This window comes from Amblyomma mixtum, chromosome 2 (assembly GCF_055824585.1).
Source record: "Amblyomma mixtum isolate Tamu chromosome 2, ASM5582458v1, whole genome shotgun sequence".
Taxonomy (NCBI): domain Eukaryota; kingdom Metazoa; phylum Arthropoda; class Arachnida; order Ixodida; family Ixodidae; genus Amblyomma; species Amblyomma mixtum.
In genome coordinates, this window is record NC_143013.1 from 221,036,438 (window position 1) to 221,061,895 (window position 25,458).

Below are 25,458 nucleotides of genomic sequence, written 5' to 3' on the forward strand. Positions count from 1 at the left end.
ACTCGAGCAGTTGAGAAAAGTACGCCGCACCGCAACTGCTACGCCGCGGTCGTCTGCTACCGCCCGGCTTGCAAGCAGCAACTACGACGCCGTTGCTAAGCTGCCCGGACTAGGTGGCCTCCCGATCGCGAAAAAAACCACGTGACTTCCTCCACATTTTTCTCCCATGCTGTTGTGTGGAAAGGGCCTCTCCTCTCTTTTTCCTTCCTCCATGCCAAGAGCTCTCAAAAGTAGCCAATTTGGCGCAAAGTAGCCAAACCTGGCAACCCTGTTATTCGCAGCTTTTTGCAGGCATTTTCAGTCTAAAGCAAAACCTTCTCTTTTCGTCATAGCCAACACAAGCCAACAACAGCCATAGTCTCCACAGGGCCCAGCCACAGGTGTTCACGTGCTTGATTGCGACAGTTTTGTGGAGCTGCGTGCATCGTCTTTACTGTACCGATATTACTGCCGTTCGAGAGTAATGGCAGGGAAAACCAAGACATTTATGGTGAAAAGGAAGGCACGAAGGACAATCGATGTTTATTATTGTTTCTTTCGTTTGTGACAAGTCCCAAACATCATCGGCCGTTTCAGTGTTTCAACGGCATCGGAATTCAGGCGGTGAGTTGGTATTTGTTGTCTTCAAGAACCCATTCTCCCCGCTATCTAAAAAAAAAAAAAAGCACTTTTAGGACTGTGTCTGGAAACACTTCAACGCACCTTTAGGGCTGCATCTGGCATCTAGTATTATTTGAGAATTCCGAAGGAATGTTTCGACAAGCGTGCAACGCTTGGCGGGAAGATTGAAGCAAAATCACAGAACCGGCGGGATATTTGTTACGGGAAATTGCATGAAAAGTGTACTTGCACACGTGTGTAAACGTTTGTGTATTTGAAAGCGTTGCGACATCAGTGAACGCATGCGTTGACGTTAGTACGCTCAAGGGACCTCTAATTTCCCAACGACGTTCTCGCTGTTCGCTATTTGCTTTTCTGCACCCCTAAACGTCCGCGTCACATTGGTGAAGGTCGAGATTAATGTGTCACTGATAGAGCTAACAGGCAGCAGATTGTGCTATTTACCGCAGTCAAGCGTGCAAAATTTGAAGACATTCCTTGGTTCTTCGTAGCTTTAATTTGTATTGCGGCTTTGCCACTGCTTTGGTCATCAAGGCGACTTCGCACAATGTAGAGGTCAGCATTAAAGGCGCTGCTACACGTGATGGCAAGGTGTTAAAGAAAAGCGGCTTTATGGGGCAGGACCACGCTGCACACTTTCGTCGTGAAGTTTTGGTCCCTATGTTAGGAGATATTTAAAATGACAGATGCTTTCAATTCTTGGGTTCACCTACGGTCATGCTGATTGGCAAGTAAGGGTTCTTGTTGTCTGATCACTATTATAAATACAGTGAGTTGCCTTCGCTGGAATGCTATGTGAATTTTTAAATTGAAGTTTTAGATTACAGTCAAGGTTGTTTTATTGCCATCCGCCATTTCATATCTGTGTTACAAATCATTTTATGTGCCTCTAACTTGCTCTCATGCTGTGCAGTTGAGCACTGTAAGTGTGCTTGTTTGCAATATGGTAGTGGTTTTTGGCTTCTGAATTCTAAGGTTAAACAAGCTCAGGGGAAAGAGGTACGATGGTTTTCAATTCATTTTTTTTGAAGTTACCATCATCTGATTAATTACACGTGCTCCGAGAGCAATTTTGGCTCCTCCAATGTACAGACTGTTGTTGAGAGACTGGCTTGTTGGAAGATGCAGAGATGATGAATGTATATGTCTAGAAGTAGGGATTAAGTCAATGAGCTATCATGCTGTGAGAGAGTTGTTTTGTAAGAGTGATTTGTAATGCCTTTTAAGGAAGGTAGCCAAGGTGGTCGAAATTTCTGGAGCCCTTCACAGCGGCGTCTCTCATAGCCTGAGTTGCTTTGGGACGTTAAACCCCATAAACCAAACCCAAAAAAAGTAGTCCCACTCAATGCAGAATGGAAGCCAAAAACTATTGACCTAGTGATGATGCGTGTTTCCTAGGGGCAATGATTGAATGACAAATATGTACTTTGTTTTATTTTAAAGTAATCTGATGAAAAGCTGCTAGATGAGCCATTCCTGTGATTTTGGGGCTAACATTACTGAAAAATGCATTGGCATTTTGTATGGCCTCACTGGTGGTGCGACAGTGTGAGTCATGCTACTTTCTCTGACTAATGACAACTCCATCTGGGCTGCCACATGTCATTTCTTGTCCGGTAGCTAGAAACATGCATTTCAGTTGCCATTTGTAGCTTACTACTTTGAAATTCGTGTAAAGTAGGTATCTGCTCTTTGTTTCTTCCACCCAAGGAACTGCATATTATAACAGTGTTACTGGTTTATTTGTAGTTGTAGCTTGTAGGGGCCATAAGAAGATGAAGTACCTTTTATGGGCTTCATGTAATTACTCTCATTAAACTTATCAGAAGGATCCTTGATTTGCAAACGAGAAAAGAAAAAGACATCACTACATATGTGTGGGAAAGCACTAGTACACTGCACTTCATGACTCACATAGAGTGCAGAAACTTAGTACAGGTTAAGCATACAAAGTGAATAGGGCGCGGTGCTTATTTTGTTTCATTTGCCTATTTTCTTCTGTTTTATCAGTAATCCCTTTTTCTGCACTGCGCTCGCCATGTTTCAGAATCTGAAGTTTCTTCAGAGCTGTAAATGTCTCGAGAGGATATGTCTTGAGAGGTGATATTTGTAGGGTTTTTCTACCAAGTCTGTAAGAAAAAGTGAGGGGAGAAAAGAGCGCCAACCAAGATAACGCGACGTGTCGGAATCTGCTCGGTTCGTTCATTAGGTGTGACTGCGGGAGAGTTGCAGCTTTGATTTTTAAACCCAGAGAACTGGAGGACGAGCCATACCCAAGAAATTCCCACTTGAGTCATGGCACATTCAACTAATGTGGGGATAACAGCTCCCTCGGATCACTTCCTTTTTTCTACACCACGGTTTACATTCAGTTACCTGGCGAATTACTATATGTAGGCTTAGAAAGCCAAGCAGCAGCTCGCCTACAGTTGCACCTGGTGAAGGAACCTTGTAGCTTCCGAGACGTTCTGTTAACTTGGTTGGCATTCTTTTCTCACCTAAATTAAATTTGTTTTCCCAACCAGACAGACCTCTGTCGAATGTTTCCTTTTTTTTAAGCAGGGAAAATGTTCTTGCATTACTGACTATGACTTGCATGTCCCTGTGCTTCAGGTGCCATGGGTTATCAAGGTCAGACAGCGGTTTGAGCCTCCCTTTGGAGTACTGAACTTGATAGAATGCCGAGTAGTCTACATGGGGTAAGTCAGTCTTCTGATCTCCATCGGCCAAATTGGGTTGAAGCAGTGAGGTGCCCTCGCTGTTGTGTGCAGTCAAAGTAAGCAAGCTAAGTTTGCTCTGAGTTGTGTCTTTTTTTTCCTAACCTTGGAGATTTCTGATTGAATACAGATTGAGTTACAGCATGCCGTCATTTCTAACGACAATGTTTTTTCCTGACTTCGATGTGCTTTTTAACAATTTCAAAATCCAACCGAACCGTAATTACTGTATTTACCCGATTTCAACGCGCACCCAATTTACGGCACCAAGAAAAAATAAAATTCAAGCCCCACTTCTAACGTGCTTGTGATTTCCGCGAACGAAAACATTTTGCAACCGTTATTATATTTTCAGGTGAGAACAGGCTGTTTATTCACCCGAACTTCATTCACTATCACTCTCGGACAGCTCCTTCTCACTTTCCGACCACAACATCTTGTTTTCAGTGCCGTCCATGGCATTATAAATTCTGCATTTCTTGAATGCCTTCACAACCATAACTGATGGAATTCTAAGCCAAGCTTTGGCCACCCAACTGGCCATTTCCTCAATTCACGTACGCTTCAGCCTATTGCTGGCTGTGACGGTGTGGCAGCCATTCACTGTACAGTGCACGAATGCGGTCTTTCACAGGCTCGTTGATACATACATCAAGTGGCTACAGCTGGGAAGTCATTCCACCCAGTACTATCACCACAAGGTCCGTGTGGCAAGCTGCAAGCTTGTCTTTGACACGCTGGTCTAGGTGGCACTTGAAGGCGTCCAGAACAAGCATGGAGCGGAGCCCTAAGCTAGCATCCGGCCTCTTGCGTCACACACAGTCAGTGCAGTCGATGATGAGATCCGTATCTATCCAACCTTTTTTGTTGGGGCGTATTATAACGCCTCGTGGAAAGTTCACAGACTTTGGGAGTGTCTTGCACTTGAAAACAAGAAAAGGAGCCAACTTGCTACCATCTGTGGTACAGGCCAACATTGTGGTTACCCGGGTCTTCTCATTGCCGGACATAAGCACTCTAACTTGTTTCGCCCCTGTAGACTCCACTGTGGTACTGGCAGGCATTATCAAAATAGATGGGTTTGGTTGGCATTTTCAATCTGCCCAAGTTAATATGCGTTACTGTGTCACAAAGATAGAACGTATTGTGGAAAGGAAATTAGCTTCTTTTCGAAAGCCTCCGGTGGCACACACCAGTCCGTCTACGAAGTGAAAATCCTTTGCAGTTCATGAATCTTGTGATCCAATTCAGGCTTGCTTTGAATTGGCTTCTTGAGAGGCCTCGATTGCGAGCAAGCTCAAGGGCCTTCACGTTGAGCACCTCGGTGGTGACGGGCATGTGATCCACACGAAGCTGCCGCGTGAAGTCAGCCAGCTCATCTTCAAGGTCAAGAAACCTCCCCACTTGCGGACCGTGGCAACCTTTGCTTGACATTTTGCACTCAAAATTGACTTTTTCAGTCTTCGCCATTTGCAAGCACAAGTCTCTGGCACGCCAAAATGACGGGCAGCATGCCTGTTGCCACTCTGTTCTGCATGCAGAATAACTTTGCGCTTAAAGCTATTCTCGTGGCGGACACGACCTCTCTTCGTGGCCGCTGCGTCCATTCTCAAAAACGATATCGCACGAAGAGCCCGCCGAAGAACACCACCGTCGCGCTACGGACGACGCTTTAGTTTGCTACTCGCGTTGTAAATTCAGCAAAAGCGAGGCGAGGCGGTTCGTCCCGTGAATTCTTTTGTGCCACGCTCGCTGACAGAAATGACAAGCGCCACACCGGTTGAAAATGGCTCCTGCGACGCAGAAAACGACGAGCAAACGTGCTCCCATGGTTGCCAGCAATTAGTTCCCACATCGTATAATGGCGATTATGGTGGGCAGCTATGGGGCAGTTTCGGTTTGTACCTGAATCCAACGCGCATGCGATTGTAGGATTTATTTTCCCTGAAAAATGGTGTGCTTTGGAATTGGGTAAATACTATATCATTTGATTGTCTGTGATGGCAAGCTGTCAATTTTAAGTAATTGTTTTTATCACTTCACGAATTTTTGACAATTTGAAATTATCTATAACTGTCAGTACAGCACTTGGCCATCAAGGTGACGTATTTACTCGAATCTAGGCCGGCCACGATTCTAAGCCGAGACCCGAAAGTTGAAGGCCACAAAAAAACTTACCTTGATTGTAGGCCGGCTGAAAAAAACAACTGCAAAGAAGAGGTACAGCATGCAAACGACATTTATTGCCTGGAACCCGCTCACTCGTCATCATCTCTGACTTCCTTATCGCTGGCCTCCTCGTACAGTGCACTATCCTCACTGCCATTAGAGATGCAGCACTTGCGGAATGAGCGCGCAACAAAGTTTTCCGGGATGTCATCCCAGGCTGCAGCTATCCAACTGGCTACTACTCCTAGTGAGGCGCGCTTTATACGACCTGTTGGTGTAAGCTCGCGCTGTTCACCAAGCTAGTCCATGTAGTACTTCCGCAGCCGATCCTTAAAAGGCTTATTGAGGCATACATCAAGAGGCTGCACCTGGCCTGTCATGCCGCCAGGTATGATGGCGACATCGGTACCGGGTTTGGAAAGCGCAGCTTTTGCGCCGTCAGTCAGGTGTCCACGGTAAGAGTGCAGGACGAGGAGGGAATGTTTGGCCAAGAGGGCCCCTGGACGCCGCTGCCAAACCATTCTTATCCACTCCTCAACCATATCGCTCACCATCCACTCATTTTTGTTGGCGCGGACGATCACGTTTCTTCCCGAGCTGGAAGAGTCTTCCGTTTAAAAATTATATACGCCGGCAGCTTGTGGCCATCCGCCGTGCAGCCCAATATTACTGTCATGTGCTGCTTCTTGTATCCGGCCGAGCGAATTTTTCTTCCTTTGCACCTTTTTCGTTCACAGTGCATGTCAAACCATACGGGCGTCTGGTCAGCGTTGCCCATTTGTCCTACGGCGTAGCCGTGCTCCATCCTCTTCTTTATAACGAACCGCTGAAATGTGATCAGCTTCTCTTCAAAGTCGCCCGGCAGCTTTTGACAGATGGACATATGTCGTCGGAGGCTGAAGCCAAAGCACTTCATGCACTTCTGCAACCAGCCCCGGCTGGCTTTGAACTGTTCCCGGGGGGCACTTCGCTCTCTCGCCAGCTCTCTTGCTTTAGCTTGCAGCACTTCCGTGGTCACTGGAAGTGCCGCTGACCTCCGCGACTTCACGAACTCGGCCAGTGCTAACTCCACTTCTGGATTGCGGCCTTTCTTGGGGCCTGTGAAAGCCGTTCTTGTTGCCGCGCAAGCAAAAATTTCGTTACGCTGCCCCCTCCAACGGCGAACATTCTTTTCATCCACGCCGAAGTCCCAAACGGCTTGCAGGTTTAAAGAGTTCTCTGGAGCGAGCACAACTTTTTGCTTGAAGATGGTGCTGTAATGGCACCGCCTGTATGGTGCCATGGTGTCGGTGATAAAAACCACGAATGAAAACTTTACTGTTGCGAATGTGCTCACGCCACCACACGAGAACAGAACAAGGCCAAAATGGCAGCCAATGCTCGTGTGTGCTTTGATTGGTATCGGCTGCGGATAGTAACGGCTACAGTGCTGTTTTTGTTGGCGTTTCGTGGGGGCGCCACCTGCGTGCTACTTTTTACGTATTTTACGAATACGAAACCTCGAAATGAAATCCTCGAATCTAAGCCGACATAGGAGTCTTACATCTCGTTTTTTTTTAAAAACTATCCGCCTAGATTCGGATAAGTACGTGTACAGTACTGCTACTGAGTTACAAATTTTTTGTGCACTCGAATAAAAATGGAAAACTATCGACCAAACGTGCACATTGTTATTATGTTTAATTATTAAAAAGTGCTCATACATAAGGTGAAGCAGCAATTAATCTAGCCTTTCATCCTGGGCTAGCCTCGTTCCTAAGTTTTGAATATGTCCTGCTAAGTAGAGTCAGGTTACACAAAATCGGGTTATATCATACAATAATAAAATATGCTGTACAAGCTATGTTCTGTGCCAAAGTTCTATAAATGACAAATACACACCACTGACAGCAAGATGCAGTGTTGCGGAATTCACAAGCCACACGTTTATTAGACTCCAAAGAAAACATCAAAGGGATCAGACACATGCATCTAAATAGTACGTCATAACTATACTTCTAAGGGTCCTGCTGTCATCTAGGCACTTTTTATACCTCAGGTACTGCATCATTTCAGCAGAAGTAGATGAAAATGCAGTTTATAAAATTGGAAGACTATAGATTTACTTGACTCAATAATTCCAAGCTAACGGACATGCTAGTCTAAAGAAATTTTTTTCCCTTGTTTGTTTGAGGCCCATAGACAATAAACTATAAGAATGAACAGAATTTATTCGGAAATAACACTGAAATATTAGGTAATTAGGCACATTTCTTTGTGCTATACAAGAAGGAAACTGCACACATCAGTACACAAACTAAACGCTGGAAACATTCAGCCACTTGTTAACTATGCAAGACTACCACCGAACATTTCGGTAAGTGAGTACTTCGTGCCATTGTGGCAGCTGCGATAGCATTTTAAGAAATCCGAAGAAATGTAAAAGAACAAACTAGTTGAATCGTCTCTCACTAGGAACACAAGTGGCATTAGAACCTTAGAACCATCCGCATCTCCTACAGGGATAAGCACTGCAAAAATATGAAAAAAAACATGCTGGATGAAAGGAGACTTCTTGGCTGTAGTTCTCGTCGAGGAAAGCACGAAGCAATTGCAGGATGTAGAAGTATCTTGGAACCGCCTGTCCGTCGTTGTCTACTGCTGATGTCACCTTGTGAAGCAAAGCTCGCATTCCATTCTTGGACAGCTTCAGCATGTAGTCAACAACTCTTGGTCCTTTCCATGTCGATTCTTGAATGAGTATTTCATGGAAATAAAAACCAACAAGCGTGTCAAGATGCCAGAGAAGTAGGTTTCTTCAAGGAGATGGGGCCATAGCTCACGGATTTATTTCATAATACTGCAGGCCACTGCTTGGCCCAAGCAGGAGTTTTTTTTTTTTTTTTTCATGTGCAAACTGAAAACTGGTCACTCAACTGAATGACATTTGTGAAAGACTTGGCCTGTAACAAGGCACTTGGCATGGATATCACACTTTACTTTGGTGCATGGACGTCGCCTTCAACTCCGAAGTGAGATCTGAGGAATTCCGCTGTAGATCCCGGACGCGGCTGTCGGAACATTGCCACCCGCGCTCTGGCCCAGTTCTGGATCGTCTCAGGAAGATGCCGATTCAGTGTGGACATATAGTTCAATTCAATTCAATTCAATGTTTATTTTTCCAGAAAGTGCCTGGAGGGTCTCCTTGGCTAAAAGCTGCTCACGCAGCTTGACTAAGGCCAAGAAGACCGTTTACATAGCAGTTACAGTGAAAACATATTATAATTAAAACAGACATTTTACCTCTAATGAACCATCCGCATCTCCTACAGGGATAAGCACTGCAAAAATATGAAAAAAAACATGCTGGATGAAAGGAGACTTCTTGGCTGTAGTTCTCGTCGAGGAAAGCACGAAGCAATTGCAGGATGTAGAAGTATCTTGGAACCGCCTGTCCGTCGTTGTCTACTGCTGATGTCACCTTGTGAAGCAAAGCAAACTGAAAACTGGTCACTCAACTGAATGACATTTGTGAAAGACTTGGCCTGTAACAAGGCACTTGGCATGGATATCACACTTTACTTTGGTGCATGGACGTCGCCTTCAACTCCGAAGTGAGATCTGAGGAATTCCGCTGTAGATCCCGGACGCGGCTGTCGGAACATTGCCACCCGCGCTCTGGCCCAGTTCTGGATCGTCTCAGGAAGATGCCGATTCAGTGTGGACATATAGTTCAATTCAATTCAATTCAATGTTTATTTTTCCAGAAAGTGCCTGGAGGGTCTCCTTGGCTAAAAGCTGCTCACGCAGCTTGACTAAGGCCAAGAAGACCGTTTACATAGCAGTTACAGTGAAAACATATTATAATTAAAACAGACATTTTACCTCTAATTTGCAACAGTAAATTCAAGTTTTGTACAACAATTCAGAGCACTGAAATTATACCATGTAAATAACACAAGTCATACATCAAACAAAACACACAAAAAACACATTTCAAGAAACGTGGCAAGAAATATTGTGCAGTTGATTTACATGAAACAAAGCACAAGAACAGAACAAGAAAAAAAAGAACATAATGTGCAACAAAACACAGTATAACAATACAAAGTATTACCAGGGGAGAGCAATTACAAAAAACGAGACCTCAAACCTCTTCTATTCAAACCTTAAGTGTGAGTATTTTTGTTTAGTATAATTGGGAGGTTGTGTGATAACGCTTGATACTTATAAAAGGTTCGGAACCGTGGGATTTCCCACAAATCTTTGTTTCTTGTGGGTACGTTAGCGTCGCGGCACTGCAGTGATGCTAATGACATTAGTTGATTTATTGTAGTAAGGGAGGAAAAGTAAAATGCTTTCAATAGTCGGAATTCATAAATATCCTCAATACGAAGTATTTCAAATGACCTAAAGGTACTCGTTGTAGTGGCCATTGGCTCCATATTCGCAATATGACGAATTATTCGCTTTTGTATTACTAGAAGCCTGTTTAAATTTCTCTTTGTTGTTGTGCCCCATACTAAAGTCCAACCATGCATCGCGAGTCTCGATTGCGAGGCATAGCTCCGAGTTCTGGGACTTCAAGTTCATCATCCTCTTCATCTTCCGCCACCTTGAGAGCCGGCAGGAGTTGACCGGCGGCTCCTCTTCCCTTCGCAACTATCTTACGGTATCCGGACCCCGATCGGTAGACATAGCTAACTACTGTTCCGTTGCAGATGATGCCAGCTGGTCCGTCACACATGACGAACTTTGTATGTTTGGCATAGTGACCCTTCCTTCATTAATCTCCTTGCGTTGCAGAGCATATGCATCTGCCGTCAGCCTCGAAACATCCTCACAAGATGGGCTGGTTTGCAATAGCAGACACCTTTTCTTTCACTGAGAGTCTCCCAAGTTTCCTGGTCGCAGTCAGGCTGCCAGGCCACACAGCCATACAAGTCAGTTGGCCCTTTTGGTATCTTTGCTGCAGGTTGATCAACCTGCTCTGACAAATCGTCAGTTCTCTTCGCATTTCGATTTGGCCATCTTTTGTTCTCAAGGAACATGCTGAGCTGCTGGGAAAATAAAGCGGCGCCATCGCCAATGATATCCCCAGCATACATCATGTCTGCAAATGACTTGGGATTTTCTATAGTCACCAGTCGTGCATTATGTTTCACTGCTGCCATCCGAGGCAATGGGTCATGTTTTGCTACTGCTGCCCCAAGCACATTCACAAGTTGGCTCCTCATCTGTCGATTTGGCCTTCGTCCCTCTTTACATTCAGCAATCAGCTGATTTGGAAGCTCTGCCCAGTTGATTTTAAACTCCTGCAGCCACCTATATGATGTGCTTGTGGCTGCAACAATTAATGACTGGTCTTGAGCCCTCTAAGGAGCTTACGTGCATAGAACAATTTCAAGTGAAGTTTGAGATCATCAGTTTCTATGTAAATGAGGTCGTTTTCATGTTAGTAGTCTTCTGACTTCAAATAATTTACAAGAGTTACACGTTCTTCTTCAGGGAGTTCCAGAACTATTCTCCCTGTTGCTGGTGCCACAGATTCCATGCTCTGGTAAAGAAGGAAAACATTCGAGTTGTAACTTTGTTTATTTAACTCTTTCGGGACCGCTCAAAAGTAGGCAATTCTGATGCATGTTTGAAAATATTTTTTATTCAATAAATGTTTGCACTATCTTGTTGAAACATACATCATAATGAAGCTAAATGATTGTAGAAAAATTGAAATAACTGAACAAACTATACGATATAAAAAAAATCTCAAAATAGAAATTTTCACTTCAAGGAAACAAAAAAAAACTTGGAAATTTTTACATATGAAAGTAAAAAACAGCACTAAAAAAATTCCAGAATATACAAAATGTGCTACAATACCTCTATAATAACTCTGAGGCACAAAAAAACCTTGCAGGCTTGTGTACATTTTTTTTTGTGTGTGTGATTTCTCACACCACTGTTCACCACTCACTTCTGTGTACGCTCGCTGTGCCACGCGAGGAAGCAGTTCCGCGAAGCATTGAAGCACAAATGTGCATTGCAGTCACTGCAGAAAACCGTAGCTTTCACCTCACTTTTTGTTTGCTGATAGCAGAGCTTGCAATTTTTGCGTCTCTCCACTTTTTCAGGCTTGTGAAGTGAGGGCTTTTGCGGGTGGTGGTGGAGGAGCACGAGCTTGCTTGACTCCTTCAAGATGAAGAAGCTGTTGAATCAGTTCCTCCCGGAAAGCTAAATGGTCAAAGGAAGCATTTCTGGCCAGCTCAGGGACTTCTGGGTGTAATTTGCAGTATTCCTGGAAAAGTATAAAGCTATTCACGCATGCAATGTCGATGCAGTTGAAGAAGAGGGTCTTCCACCAGCGGATGCTACTCATCAGTACATTGTAATAGCCAATCATCTGGTCTAATTTATCCACTCCAAGCATTCCAGAATTGTAATCATGAATTAGCAAAGGCTTTGGGATGGAAATTTGTGTCCAGGTACTTCCACTTTTTTGTCTTCCTTTTGCGGTGACTGTCTCGTTGGCTGTGTGCGTTGTGCTCATCATATTTACCAGTCGTCGGTCTTTCCATTGTAGATAGAGAATTTCTTGGGCGCGCAACCATCTAATTTCACCTCTTTTAACTTTTTTTTCCCAGCGCGCATCCTTCAATTCAGCAGAGAATCCGCAGCGGTCTTTTCGCGTAGTTCCGCAAGCCAATGTTTTCCGGTTGAGGAGGTGACTGAACAGGCGCGTTGAGGTGTAAAAGTTGTCCGTAAGTATTCTATACCCCTGACCAAAGCATTCTGCTCACAGCTGGCAAACTACATCAAAAGCCAACCCGTGGGGCCCTGGCTGCTCGCGCTTGCCTGTGTATACAGCAGACTGCACTGTATACCCGGTGTCAGGGTCGGCAAGGACCCACAGCTCGTAGCCCCACTTGGTTACTTTATCCTTGATATATTTTGCCATATCCGTGATCTGCCTTTAGACTTCACCATGCGCTCATCCACAGACAGGTCTCAATGAGGCTGAAAGAGCTTCGCCGACACTTTGTTCATGTGCTGCAGAAGCCACCACACGAAGCGAAGCTTTCCTTTTGATAGCTGCGTTGCATCGTCCAAGTCAGCGACGTTTAGAATCGCAAGGAGTGCAATGAAGCGATGCCGCAGCATAATTCATAGTGGCAGCAGACCATGGTAAAGGCTTCCCACATTCCAGTACAGCTTGATTCGTGGCGCTTTCAAGATGCCCATATATACATACAAGGCCAATGAACGTTAACATTTCACTTGGAGTGACTTCTTCCCAAGACCCATCGGGATGGGCATGAGTGGGCTTCTCCAAGATCTTCATCCAAGCATATTTATTGGTGTTTTCGCAAATCGTTTCGATTACTTCGGCCGAGAAAAAAAGAAGTCCAGGGCGGTCAGGAATCTCTTTGTGGGGCTTCTGAGTGTGCCACACCCACATCTTCTGTCAGGTGCACACCAGGTTCCCGCTTGGGGAAATCTGGATGCGCTTCTGCCGCGGGGGCAGGTTGGCGTAGGTTGTGGAAACCCTACCAAACACAAAAAATAACAAGAACATATAGTGATCCCGCATGAATACTCAAGAGCGGAAACTGAAACTATTACTCACCTTCGGACACTAGTTGACTGTCCTTGTGATTGCGTTGCTGGATAACTCTCTAAGTCCGCAGCGAGGCCAAAGCTTTTGTGAGGCCAGTCCTTGAGTATGCGTCAGTAGTATGGAGTCCTAAACAGAATTATTTAAAGAAACAATTAGAAAGAGTTCAGAGGTACGCAGTACGCTTTATTTGCTGCCGATATCGAAGGACAGACTCAGTTGCAGATATGCTCTCTTCCTGTAACCTGGATTTATTAGAAACACGACGACAAAAAAATCGGCTGAAGATATTGTTCCAGATGCTCCAAGGACAGACAAATATTCAGAAGGAAACATACGTACAAGCACCAGGCAAACGGAGTTCTAGAACAAATCATGGTCGGATAATTCATCTTTACAGCGCCCGTAGTGAAACTTTCAAACATTCCTTCTTCCCTCATGCAGTTGAAATGTGGAATTAATTGCCAATGAGTGTTGTGGAACAGAGTGATGTGCATGAATTCGAACAATCTCTGGGTAACCACCTGCTTGAAAGTGCCATTTGATGCTTGACTGAATGATGTACCATTTCGTGTTGATGTATTCAATGCTTGTGAATAGTGCTGTTTTTCTATGAAATTTTTATACCCTCTCTGTAAGGATCCTCACACGAGGGTTGACAGTATTGTTAAATAAAAATACATAAATAAATAAAATAAGTCGGAGCTTGAAAACTCATCTTCAGACTGTTCGCTGCTCGTTGGATCAGAAAAATCCGCAGTCGAAGCAGCTGAATAGCGCTACAGACGCTTCTTTCTTTGCGCGGCCTGACGCGACATTGATGCCATGCTTCTGAATCTCGGCCGCCGCCGCGCCAAGATTAAAATCTCTCCTACGTCGCCACCTGCTGCGAGAGAGGAAAACTACGCAAAAACGAAAACTGGAGACGCTCAACGACCCCACTAGATGGCAATACGTGTTCTAGCGCATTCATTTTCAGCTTGAGAGCGCGCGGAATTTGATCGTGCATTTTTGTATGACATCCAGACCACGGTCCCGAAAGAGTTAAGGTATGTGCACAAAAGATGACAATCATCTAACAAGTGAAGGCGGGCTAGTTGGTAGTTGATAATGGAGTGCATATTGATACCGCGCAAAACGACTCAGGACGAAGAGAGGAAAGCACAGGACAAGACGCGTCTTGTCCTGTGCTTTCCTCTCTTCGTCCTGCGTTGTTTTGCGCGGTAGCAATATGCACTCCATTAATGACAATCATCACCACACTAATCGCAGTACTATTACTGGGTTGAAGAGGAGGTGCCCAGTACTACTATTGCAGGGTTTCTCAGAATCTTTCACTTGTAGGCACTGTTTTATTCTGGGGCCTCTCGCAGCCTGCGAAGCTGTTCCAGTTAGATTTCTTTTTCTATTTGGAGAATTTCAATTTTTAGTTTTTTTTCCTGAATGTCCAAAACTTTCTTCTCCCTGCGTTCTTCGAGAAGACTTTGGTGGTCGTCCCGCATCAGCTGGAGGCGCACTGCATGTTCTTCTCGAAGTAGAGAGGCTCTGACATCGTTTTCGTCGGCCAGAGACCTCTCCAAAAGGGCCATCCGCCCTCTCGGAGCCCTGCCACCGTCGCCAGTGGCCACTGCTTCAGCAGCAGTGCAAGTGTCAGCTCCAGAAGCAACTGCAGCTGTGCTGGGAGCATCGGCAGGTTCTGCAGGTGTATAAAAGGCACCGCTCTCCTGCTCAGTTGCTTCTGGAGCTGCCAACAGGAGCCGTTGATGGCTGCTCCTCGTCAACAGGAGGAGCTTCCCAGTCTTCCTCTGTAATAAGCAAAAAGTAAAAATTAGTGGGAAAATAAATCTAAGCTAACAATACATTACCCTCCTACCTCAATAGTGCAAACTGTTGGGTCAGTTAGCAAACAGACATTATAACGAAACCTTTATAATGTTCCTTAGAAGTAGGTGAGGCATCAGTTGCCTTTCTCAGCGCCAAATAACTGCCATTGCATCTTGGGGCCACGGTTTAGGTGTTCTGTTTTGGTCTGTTATATTCTTCGCAATTCGCTCTGAGCTATGCCTCATGGCCTCACTTTTGTTTTTTTTTCTGCTAATATGGCATGGATAGTTGTGCTGGCCCAGGGTTTTTACACATGTGGTTATTCTTTAATTCTGCGCCTGCACCTTTTTCCTTCTTTCAGTGGATTTCATTTTTTTTTTAAATTTTAGTACATTTTCTACTTAGCAGTTCTGTGTTTCTCCCTTTCGTCCTGTGCTTTTTTGCAAAGGTTTCCTTATAAATAATGTCAAACTCCTTAGCCGCATATATGCGATACCAATGCTAAGGTGGGGCATACAAGAAAAGTGAAGAATACTGCAGCCTGTGGCACAGCCTATGATTGGTGCATGTAAGCTACTGTACAAAGCTGCTATTTCTCGGGTCTCATTATAGGAGTCCTGAATCAGAAAGTCACTGCAAACTGTTGCAGTGTGGTTGTGTTACATCGGCAGTGCCACTCCTGTAGCTAGTATTGCAACTTCCTTTCTGTTTATCTAATATAGTGCATTGTACAGATAGAGTATGCACATGTGACAATTGAGTGTTGTGTTGTGCAACAAATTTTTATTGTTGATGCTGCCTCCATAAATGTTACTGCACAGTTTGTGTACACACTGCCACCACTAGTGCTACTTTTCAGTCTGCCATAATAAGCACGTCTGTAGGCAACCAAATTCAGGGCCACAGAAAACACTCCTCAAGTAAAACCTCTGCAATGCAAAACACAGTTTGCTTCAAACTAGCAGTCATGTTCCAAAAGTATTTCGAGCAATGCCCATGGGCAAGCTGCAGCATTATTCAGAACAAGAATGTTGTTAGCTTATCCCTCAAGCACTATTATGTATGCACAAAGTACATACAAATATGAAAATGTATGTGGAGTGCATGCATAATGAAACTGCATTAAAGTTGACATTAGTTTAAAGAGATGCAGGAATGCCAAACCAGACTCAAAAAATACGAAATAAGCAGGTAAGAATGTCATAATGAATGCAGTAGACTTTTATAATTTGCTGTAGCTGAACCCTTTAATCCTCACAGTAGATTAAAGACAATAAAAAAAAATTGAAAAGAGTCACCATCAAAAAGGAATACGAGGAGTGCTCACTTCCTACAACATGCAAAGTGCCCTACCTGTGTACTGGAACTCCATATCGCCTGGTCCATTGACCATTGGCTGCAAGAGCCTAACTACAGGCAAACTTGCCACTGGCAAGAGGCCAGTGCCCCTGTCCGAGTCTGTTTCATTGCCAGCACGCGTTGAAATGTGGCTGGCAACAGCCATCACTTGCTCGCTTTGCGGGCTTATTATGCTCTCTGCTGGCTGTTCTCCTGAAAAGAAAAAAAAAACATAGCACACATTGAAGCTAGTTTTAATAGATGTAAAATGTGCCACTAAAATACTGTTTTGTTCATGAAGTCCCGTACAAAAGCAACCGAAGGCATATCAATGCGTCCGGTGTTGTTTTCGCTCCATTTTTGTGCCACTAGTCCGAATAGTGTCAGGGACGAGTGAAGGCAGGTTGCTCTATGCACAGCATTCCGGGTTTTCAATAGTACCAAGCAACTGTCAATCGCGCGGCAAGTTTCCTCATGAACATGAAGTTCGCCAGTGTTGACGGCGTCTGAACTAGGTCAGCGGTACGAATAGTCCGTTGTCTGTTCGCTGCCGGCCTGACGCGAACGCTCCATCCCATGCCACTGCCCGCTCATCGTCGTCTTCTATATGTAGCAGAAATCTCTGCTTTTGCGCTGACTCGAGTGTAGTAAACATTCTCTGTAGTTTTTATAAAACAAGGAGGCTGTACAGGATACTGCTTGCGCATTATTTACGCGATTAAAGCAGGCTGCATTTATCTGCATTCGTAAATGAAGCAGAGTACACTTCGCAGAAAGCGTGATTATGTGCCAACTTGCGCGTTATTATACCGTTCCTAAAACTATGCATTCCAGCACATGCTGCTTACGCAGACCAAGTAGAATAATCACGCTCTTATCCATGGCACACGAAACATGCAGGAACAAGCGTTTGTAAACGGCCTGCAAGCTGCGCTCAGCTGTCTTATGGCGATCTCTCCGTTTCCTCGCATCCTCTTCCTTTGATTTCTGCTTCGTATTGTTCCAGCATTTTTTAAGCTGGTGAGGGTCGCGTCGGGTCACCCCGTGGTTGCTATTAAAAATTCTTGCAACTTCTATCCAAGTCTCGTTTTTCTTCGCCAGCGAAGACACATCCGTTTTCTTGCACTCGAGTATGTGCTGATGCGCCTTCACCAGCGCCGTTACCGGCTCCTTTTCTTCAAATGTGAAGCGAGGCGCTGGTCTCCGCTGAGAGCCCGAGTCTTCGGAGTGTTGCGACATTTCGCGATTTCTGCTCTCGTGGATAACGTAGATAAACAAGCCTTGCTAGTAGGTCAACGTGAACAGAAAAGAAACAACGTGGAAAAAACTGGCTACGGCTCAACTAGATTTGGCTCAATGTGGGACACGTTGCCAACCAAAGACGTCATTCAAGCGAAAGCGGCGGGTAGCACTGGAATGTGGTTTTATTGTTGGCATTTTTCTGCAGAAGTCACTCATACCTAGTGCCTGTTTATGATTGCTGAACGACACGCGTTGTTTTATAGGAGTAAAACGTGCGTTATTATAATAGAATGTTAAATACTCTCTTCCCCGTGCGAGCAATGCGCCTTCGCATTCAAGCATGTGCTTCACTTGACGAAGCAAGTCAGGTTGAGCGTCTATGAAACACGAAACCAAACTTGGGGGTCCTGAAGTTGACTTGATGCTTCAAGTTGACTTACCGTAGTCAAGTCCAAGCACGATACAAGTTCGAGTGAAGTTAGATTTCTGTTTGGGGGAAGAACCATAAGGTACTCAACCTGAGTTATATGAAGCTTGGGAGACATAACTATAATAGTAATAGATTTTAACATCAAATACAAGCTCCGTACCTCGTCTTCACAGTCAGCTATTTTATCATGAATGAGAATAGGCAGCAGTTTTATCACGTAATAGATTTCAACTGCTTTCCCATGTACTTTACGGCTCTTGTTATTCATAAGAGTTGCTGACCTGCTTTTAGCGTGCCGATAGCTCAGAGATATATCCTTGATTTGCTCATTTAGCTCCGCAACTGTAAACCAATTTTTTTTTATGAAGAAGGTGCTTCACATTTAGTGACAAATCAAATGGAGCAATCCCTTCCAAAATATCATAAGCAACACATGGTGGCAGCCCAGATGTAACATGAAAAGACTGCAAGGCATTAAAAGCAGTCAAATTTCACTCCTTTTGCCAAGTCATAGCGACCCTGTTCGGCCATGCTCACACAGTTGTTATGCTCATCATGTGAGCATTGTAGCCCCACTAAATGAGGGTTGTTCAGAAAGTCCTCCTCCGTGATCTCACAGTATCGACAAAACCACCTCGACATAGAGAAGTTTTCTGTGAAGCCACCAATTCCATGGCTTCCCAAATTGTCACCCAGGATAGCAACCAAGGCACATTTGAAGTGATCACTTCCCGCAATAATTCCATTTTCTTCGAGGTCCTTGAGTTCTCCAACAACTGTCATCACAGCATGGTGACCTAGATTCACAAGTGTCGACTCATAACAAATCATCACTAACTGAATATTATGCATCTTTGTGGTAGTGTGTGAAGGAAGGTTGGCAATATTGTAATACATTCATTAACGGTGCCTTTTCCTTGCCGATCCAAGTGGATTTGCCACTTCAAATGCATCCTGGTGCAAGAGCAGCTGAATAGCGCCACTGTTCTGCAGTAAGTTGGCAGACTCTTTACAAAGGGTTCCACCACTGAAGCCGGAAAGATACTGGCTGTCGTAAACAGTGCCCTTGTTTAATGCGTGTTTCACTGTGACATCTGCTAGCATCGCAGCAAGAGACTGCTTAATTGGCACATAAGGAATACTTCGTTCATTCTTAGAGATCATCTTGACTGGCTCTATCATTTTAAATTCCTTTTTATAAAAGTCGTGCCGTGCACATTTACTTCGCAGCACATCTCCAACTGTATTAAAAGGGGTTTCTTCATTGCTTATTGCAGAGAAAATCTTGCCAGATGCTTCGTCATCTATGTTGTGTTCGTGAAGTATCTGACCAATAACATCCAGTGGTATACGGACAATAAATTCATAGAATGAATTTCGGTACTGATACTGTGCACCGCAGTTGACGGTACAGGGTGAAATGGTTCTAATTTCATTAAAAACTGGACTGCATTTCTTGTCTGCCAAGACTGCGGTGCAGTTTTCATCTACACTGCTAGGTGCAGCAAAATCTTCACATCGTGCCACGCTGTGCCTCGGACACAAGCTGCTGCTATAACAGCGACTTACACGAGATGAGATATGAAAGACTTCGTGTTTGAAAACTTCTTGCAGTTAACAAAACAACATGCTGTGGCAACACCATAAGAAATGTGTTTTTTAACATGCGTAACATCTTTCCTGAAAAAGTGGGCATCACAGAATGTATGAGGACAGCTAAATGCTTCTCCTGACAACATTGGAGGAGCAACATCTGTAACATGACTGCGCTAAACATGCACACGTAGCACCTTAAATGTTCTGAAATGTTTGGAGCGGCCCCTATTTACACACGGTATGTTAGTGTTATGAATATTGGAATGGATTTTGTGGCGTGTCTTATATTTGTTCAATTTCAGCACTGGAGTCTGGCAAAAATGACAAAAAATCATGATAGTAAACAAATTTTGCAGGAAGTCTAGCTTAGCAGTATGCGCCTACGAGCCAGCTGCGCTGGCGATGTGGCAATGTGCCGGAGTCGTGCCTTGGGCGCATGTGGAGAGCTCGCCTGCGCAATAAAGATTTCAGTTATTAATGCTAAGTGTCCTCAGAAGTAAGAAGTAGACGAAAAAAAATTTCCGCGATATCAAGTGCATACCCTGCTTGACAGAGCTTCAAAATTGAGTTGACATCCATGGCCAAATGTGCACCAGTGTTGCCGCTAAGTCCGCGCTGACCCTTGCTTGAAAATACTCCAGACCTGGTCCGCGAACTAGAGATGATTGGGGCTATTAGTAATCAATTGTAGCCACTTGACAGTTGCATAATGTAACTTGCATGCTACAGGCACTAGCAGTTGTTTGCAGATGCCTTTGTTATAAACATTTAAACATTTTATTAATGCATTAGTGCACAGTGCAATGAATTGTACGACATTTTCCTGACTGTATCCTACACCACATACACGTTAAAGCTTTATATGTTTTGCTGTGTATGCCATATAAATGTCTGGGCCACAAAAAAGAATATTTGAAGTTGATTAGTCACCACTGGGCTGGTTGTTAGATTGTCATGCTTCTGAAAATACCATCAGTGTCGCTCAGACCTCCGGTAACTTCAAAATCGTAGCCATGTGGTGCTTAGCGGACACAAGCGGCCAAGCTCTACGAGGCAGAATCTTGCACAGGTTAGGGGACGACTTACAGACTGGTACAAAAATTCAATCATGCAGTTGGCCAAAGTAGTTTTTGACTAGTAATGGGCTGCATGCTTTAAATTAAATTGAGCTGGTCGTCGCATGCTACCACAGGAAATGGAAAGAAAGCACCTGCTAGAGCAGGGCCCCAGTAATGTAAAATTACTCCATTTAAGCCTGCGGCACTCCTTGATTGGTCAAAATTCAAACATGCCGCTCCTTAAGCGGAATAGTTCTGTGGCCAGTTTGACATTTGACGAGTCGTAGGGTGCAGCGGGCTTAAATGGAGTAGCTTAACTTTATCGGCAATCAGGATAGAACTTTTTACTGCTGTTGTGCTTGTGTAGCCAATTAAGACACTTCAGGTAACAAATTTGCAAGCGCATGCCCTTTGATGCTTCGCTAAATAAACCTGCACCACTGTAGAACTGTCTGAAAATATCACCTTACTTGAAAAAAAAAATCTTAATTCCAGAATTTTTGTTGAGTTCCCTTTCGATAACCCCGCTACAGTGGCGGAATAGCAGTACCCGGTAGAGGCGATTTTTGAAAAGTCGGTTCAATATAAAAGAAGCTTATTGCTATATCAGCGACTGCACTCGTTCGATAAAAATAAGCAATGTTTTCTGAATGAGCCTCGAATCATCATGGAAGCGTTGTGTTGCGATCACCCCATTTGTAATGAAGCACAGTTGTAGTTAGCGTAGTTACAATGTGGTTTCTTGCGAAACCTACTGTGCAAGCGAGATTGCGTCATGAAAACAGGCCAGATTAACGAGGCGTCTAATCTTCACTAGTGCGCCGCCCAGTGGACTCTACACACATGCGGTAATTCTGCTTTACATGAATTTATAAATGAATGGAGTTAATAAGGCACACATTTCGTACTGGTAGCTGTGTCAAATGCACGAAACATACAGCATTTTTACGCTCGCGATAAAGGCACTGTTTTTCCCCCTGAAAAATCAATCCATGCTTTCAGTGCGGTAAATCTTCCATGACATTCTGTTCGTGCTGTATGCTCGCTTTCTGTGCCAGTGCAATGCGGGGCACCAAGTTCAACCTTCTGTGGACTGAAACGGCGTGGCTGGCTACTACCTGCCGTGGGGCACTTTCGATCGCGATCGAGAGCCGATCCAAAACAGGATCAAGCTGCCCTATCGCCACCGGACACTGATATATGCTCCCCATAACTGGGTGTGCCAGGAAGCGAGGAACAGCAAAAAAGAGAGAACGTAAGAAATGACACAGAAAAGGCTGTTCTAAGTGACAGTGCAAGAAAAGTAGTCTGCTTTTTATTGACGCATAATTTTACGAATCTACGACTGTAGCATCGACACTGTGTAGTCAAGGGAGCTGCAGATGGTCAGCATGGTAGTCATAGCACATGTTTTAGCCTGAATAACAAATTAAAATGTAAAAACCGGTTTTTACATTCCCCCCCCCCCCTCCCAGTACTTATTTCCTCATCAGGTATCGTGGCGCGGAGCGGACCACCCACGGGGCCGACCCCGCTGGGTAATTCGCTGTGTGCATTTTGTAGTCCCACCACTGTCTCCCAGGAGCGTTGCAGCGAGCTGCGTCAGATCCCACGATTGCAAGCATGTTATTTTCTGTGAATTCATGCCTTCTCCTTAGTCTTTGATGCCCACCACACATTCAGCTGCCTCAGCAGTTCTGGCATTGAACGTGCTACACCGCTGCCTGAGGATATGTGCGTGTTCTGCTGCTTTGTTCCCAGGAATCGGATATCTGTTGCTTATGATGGCCAGCTCAGGTGGCTCGGCGCTGTTGTGTGTGGAGGTGCTTTGTAACTTGCACGTTCCAGCTCGCATTCGTATGTGATTTGCCTCGAGGAACGCTGAGGTCGGGGCCGAAGCTCCGACGAGGGACTCCTGAAAGAGTTTTGAAACAACAAGGAAACTTCATATTTACATTACAGTTGAACCCGGGTATATCGAATTCGAACGGGATCGGAAAATAGTTCGATATAGCGAAAGTTCGATATACAGATATAGGCTAAACCGCACTCGCGATCATAATAAATTGTGGCTTACCGTTTGGAACAGCCACGAATCACATAGTATGGGCACGCAATGTGAAAGCGCTTTATTTTCCGGAAAAAAAATCACTAATTTTGGGCTGCTTTTTCCTCTGGGAAATAATGTTGAAAACACTTTTCTCAATCGTCTCGAGACTGTCCAGGTGCGAGAGCCCAGTGCCTTCCATTTTGCCGCAACAGCGCTGAATCAGGCAGAACGCTGACGCCATTTGAATGGCTGTGCACAGACTCCTTTCTGTGACAACACGCCCTCGTCGTCGTTGGAATCGCCGTCTTGAATGCCAGCTATTCCGGCCACAATGTCCTCATCAGCGAGGTCGGCTACCACTTGAACTTCGCTGTCAGCGTTAATGAAGTCCTCAACAGTCACTTCAGACGGGACGGCACCGGGAAAATTGGACAAGTCACGAAACACGTCGTCCAAGCACTCATCGTCATCTAAAGCTTCCGGACGTTCATCTCCAGCCACTTCAAGGCCTGCCTTGCCAAAACAGTTGGCTACTGTGGCCTGCTTCATGTTGCTCTAAGCGCTGGTAATCATCTGAATCGCGCCGAGCAGGTCAATCTTGAGATCGGTTCCCATGCAGAGGTTTACGAGGAGCCGTTGAATAAGTAGCTTCCTATAGCCTGCCTTGAATGCCTTTACGATACCCTGGTCAAGGGGCTGCAGTCTCGCTGTGGTGTTGGGCGGGTGAAACTTCAGTTCATTGTGCTGCAGCTTGCAAGTCGTTTGATGGGCCGAACTGTTGTCTACCAGAAGGCAAACTCGGCGGCCCGAGTTGCCCAACTCAGCGTCCCAAGCCTGCAGCCATTCAACAAAAAGTTGACGTGTCATCCAGGCCTTCCTATTACAGCCCTAGCGGACGTGAAGCTGTTTGCAGTTCTTGAAGCAGCGTGGCGACTTGCTGTTCCCGATCACGAATGGCCGTAGCTTGCACGAGCCGTCCACGTTGGCCGCAAGCAGCACCGACACACGCACCTTGCTCATTTTCCCGCTGTGACATGAGGTCCCACGAAGAGCGAGTGTCTTATTCGGCAACATTTGCCAAAAAAGACCAGTTTCGTCTGCATTGAAGATTTCTGCAGGCGAAAACTTCACAGTGATCTTCGGCCACTCCTCAGAAAGCCACTGCTTCATCTCCTGGCTGCTGACAGCCCCGCTTTCGCCTGAAATGGCCTTTCCTGCAATGCCGTGGTGGTTTTTAAACTGTTGCAGCCACCCAGTGCCACCGCAAAAGTTCTCTTCACTAAGAGCCATAGCAAACCATTGGGCCTTTTCGATTAACATCGGGCTAACCACGGGAATATTTTTTGCTCGGATTTCAAGAAACCACGTATAGAGTGCCTTCTCCACTTTGTCAAAAACAGCAGGGCGCACATGACATGCTCCCGAGGGACTTTCCTCACTTGCTTTAAGCTTGATGTCCTGCTTGTTTTTTAACAATGTACTTAAAGTACTCTGCGGAATGCCCAATGCGTCTGCCACGGAGGACTTCTTTTCTTTATTCTCGACACGCCGGATTACCTCAAGCTTTTTTGCAAAGTCCAGGGGCAGGGGCAGGGTCCCGCGGTCCACACTCCCCCCCCCCCCCCCCCCCCCCCCCCCCGTGACATCACGCAGCTTGACTGAGTGCTGCGGGAAAGCACCTGCTGGCAATGCACGCGCAGTGCATGAAGGTGGGTTCTGTATAAGCGGCTCACACAAGCTCTAAACATTTGCTGTTTAAAATTTAGCGCCTTTACGATGCAATAACCATTTTTATAGGCATTGCATAACAGCTGGGTTTCTTTCATTTTGTGAGAGCAGAAAGAAGGCACGCAAAAGAAGTATATTGCACAGATGCCTTTATTTCGGCCTCGTTATTGCCTCATTACAACCGGCCTTGTTGCGGTTTACTTGAATGTTTTTAGTTTCCTCCCCTGAGCTGCAGCTTTCTTAGCCGTTAGCAGGTCTGTCTTCTTCTGGACGTAGTTTTTTATATAGGTGTTCGTGGCAGCCCACAAGAGGTTAGAAATTTACTGTGCCCGGGTGATGACCATTGCAGTAAACATCCATATCTTCGTTGTCACTCTACAAGTGCTTCTGAAAGCACAGGAGCTACTCCCTTTGGTGGTGTGTTGAATGGAACTGTGTGGTGTTTTCTTTCGTGCTCAATTTTTCCAGCACAATTTCAGTGTGCAAAGCAGCGTTGACGACTGGCTGCGGAAATTTGAGTGCTCCTCTTGTGAGTCCTTTGTTTAGACAGCTTTCGTCCGATGGAATTTCCCTGTCCTCTCTTGTGAGGTTTCTTGCGCAAACTTCGCATGGAAGTTTCTTCTAGGCTGCATGGGCACAGCAACCTGTTATGTACACGATGGCTGCCAAACTTTTTTGGTTTAATTTAATGTCATCCCAAGTAACCTTAATGTTGTACTGATCTTTCAACTCATTTGCGTCATATGTTTTGCCACTGGACTCTGAAAGTTCTTTCATGTCGGGAAATACCAGCGAGTCTTGAAGGCGCAGTTTGGTTTCAGACTCAAATATCTGCTGAACAGAATGTGATAATTGGTAACTTCCAAACCTTTTTCCAAACCGTCTGACACTTCCCGAGCAAGACATTCAAAATTGAGCTCGTCGAGGCAGTATTTGCTAAATTCTATCAATGAATACGATGTTAGCTGGAGTATTGCATGAGTTTCTTCTGTCAATGAGCCAGAACGGCTAGCACTCATCTTTAGGTCATTCCACATGTCGAGCCAATCTACAAAATCACCTAGAAATTGCAGCTACCTGTCAGTCACGCTTCT

General features: G+C 45.0%; 1 protein-coding gene and 4 pseudogenes across 3 annotated transcripts in view; 1 reads left to right on the plus strand and 4 right to left on the minus strand.

Annotated features, from left to right (window-relative positions):
* The first annotated feature begins 376 nt into the window (after positions 1-376).
* Positions 377-25,458, plus strand: part of LOC149362659 (uncharacterized) — a 176,227-nt gene continuing 151,145 nt past the window's right edge. For all 3 annotated transcript variants that reach the window (XM_089573153.1, XM_089573157.1, XM_089573154.1), the window contains exons 1-2: positions 377-603; positions 3,235-3,320. In XM_089573153.1, the coding sequence (XP_089429279.1) occupies positions 3,316-3,320 (5 nt within the window). In that variant the 5' untranslated portion in view covers positions 377-603; positions 3,235-3,315. The remainder of the gene's footprint in view (positions 604-3,234; positions 3,321-25,458) is intronic.
* LOC149362660 (uncharacterized) lies at positions 6,088-11,040 on the minus strand (annotated as a pseudogene).
* On the minus strand, positions 14,451-16,426 carry LOC149362661 (uncharacterized; annotated as a pseudogene).
* Positions 19,909-23,251, minus strand: LOC149362662 (uncharacterized; annotated as a pseudogene).
* Positions 24,562-25,141, minus strand: LOC149362663 (uncharacterized; annotated as a pseudogene).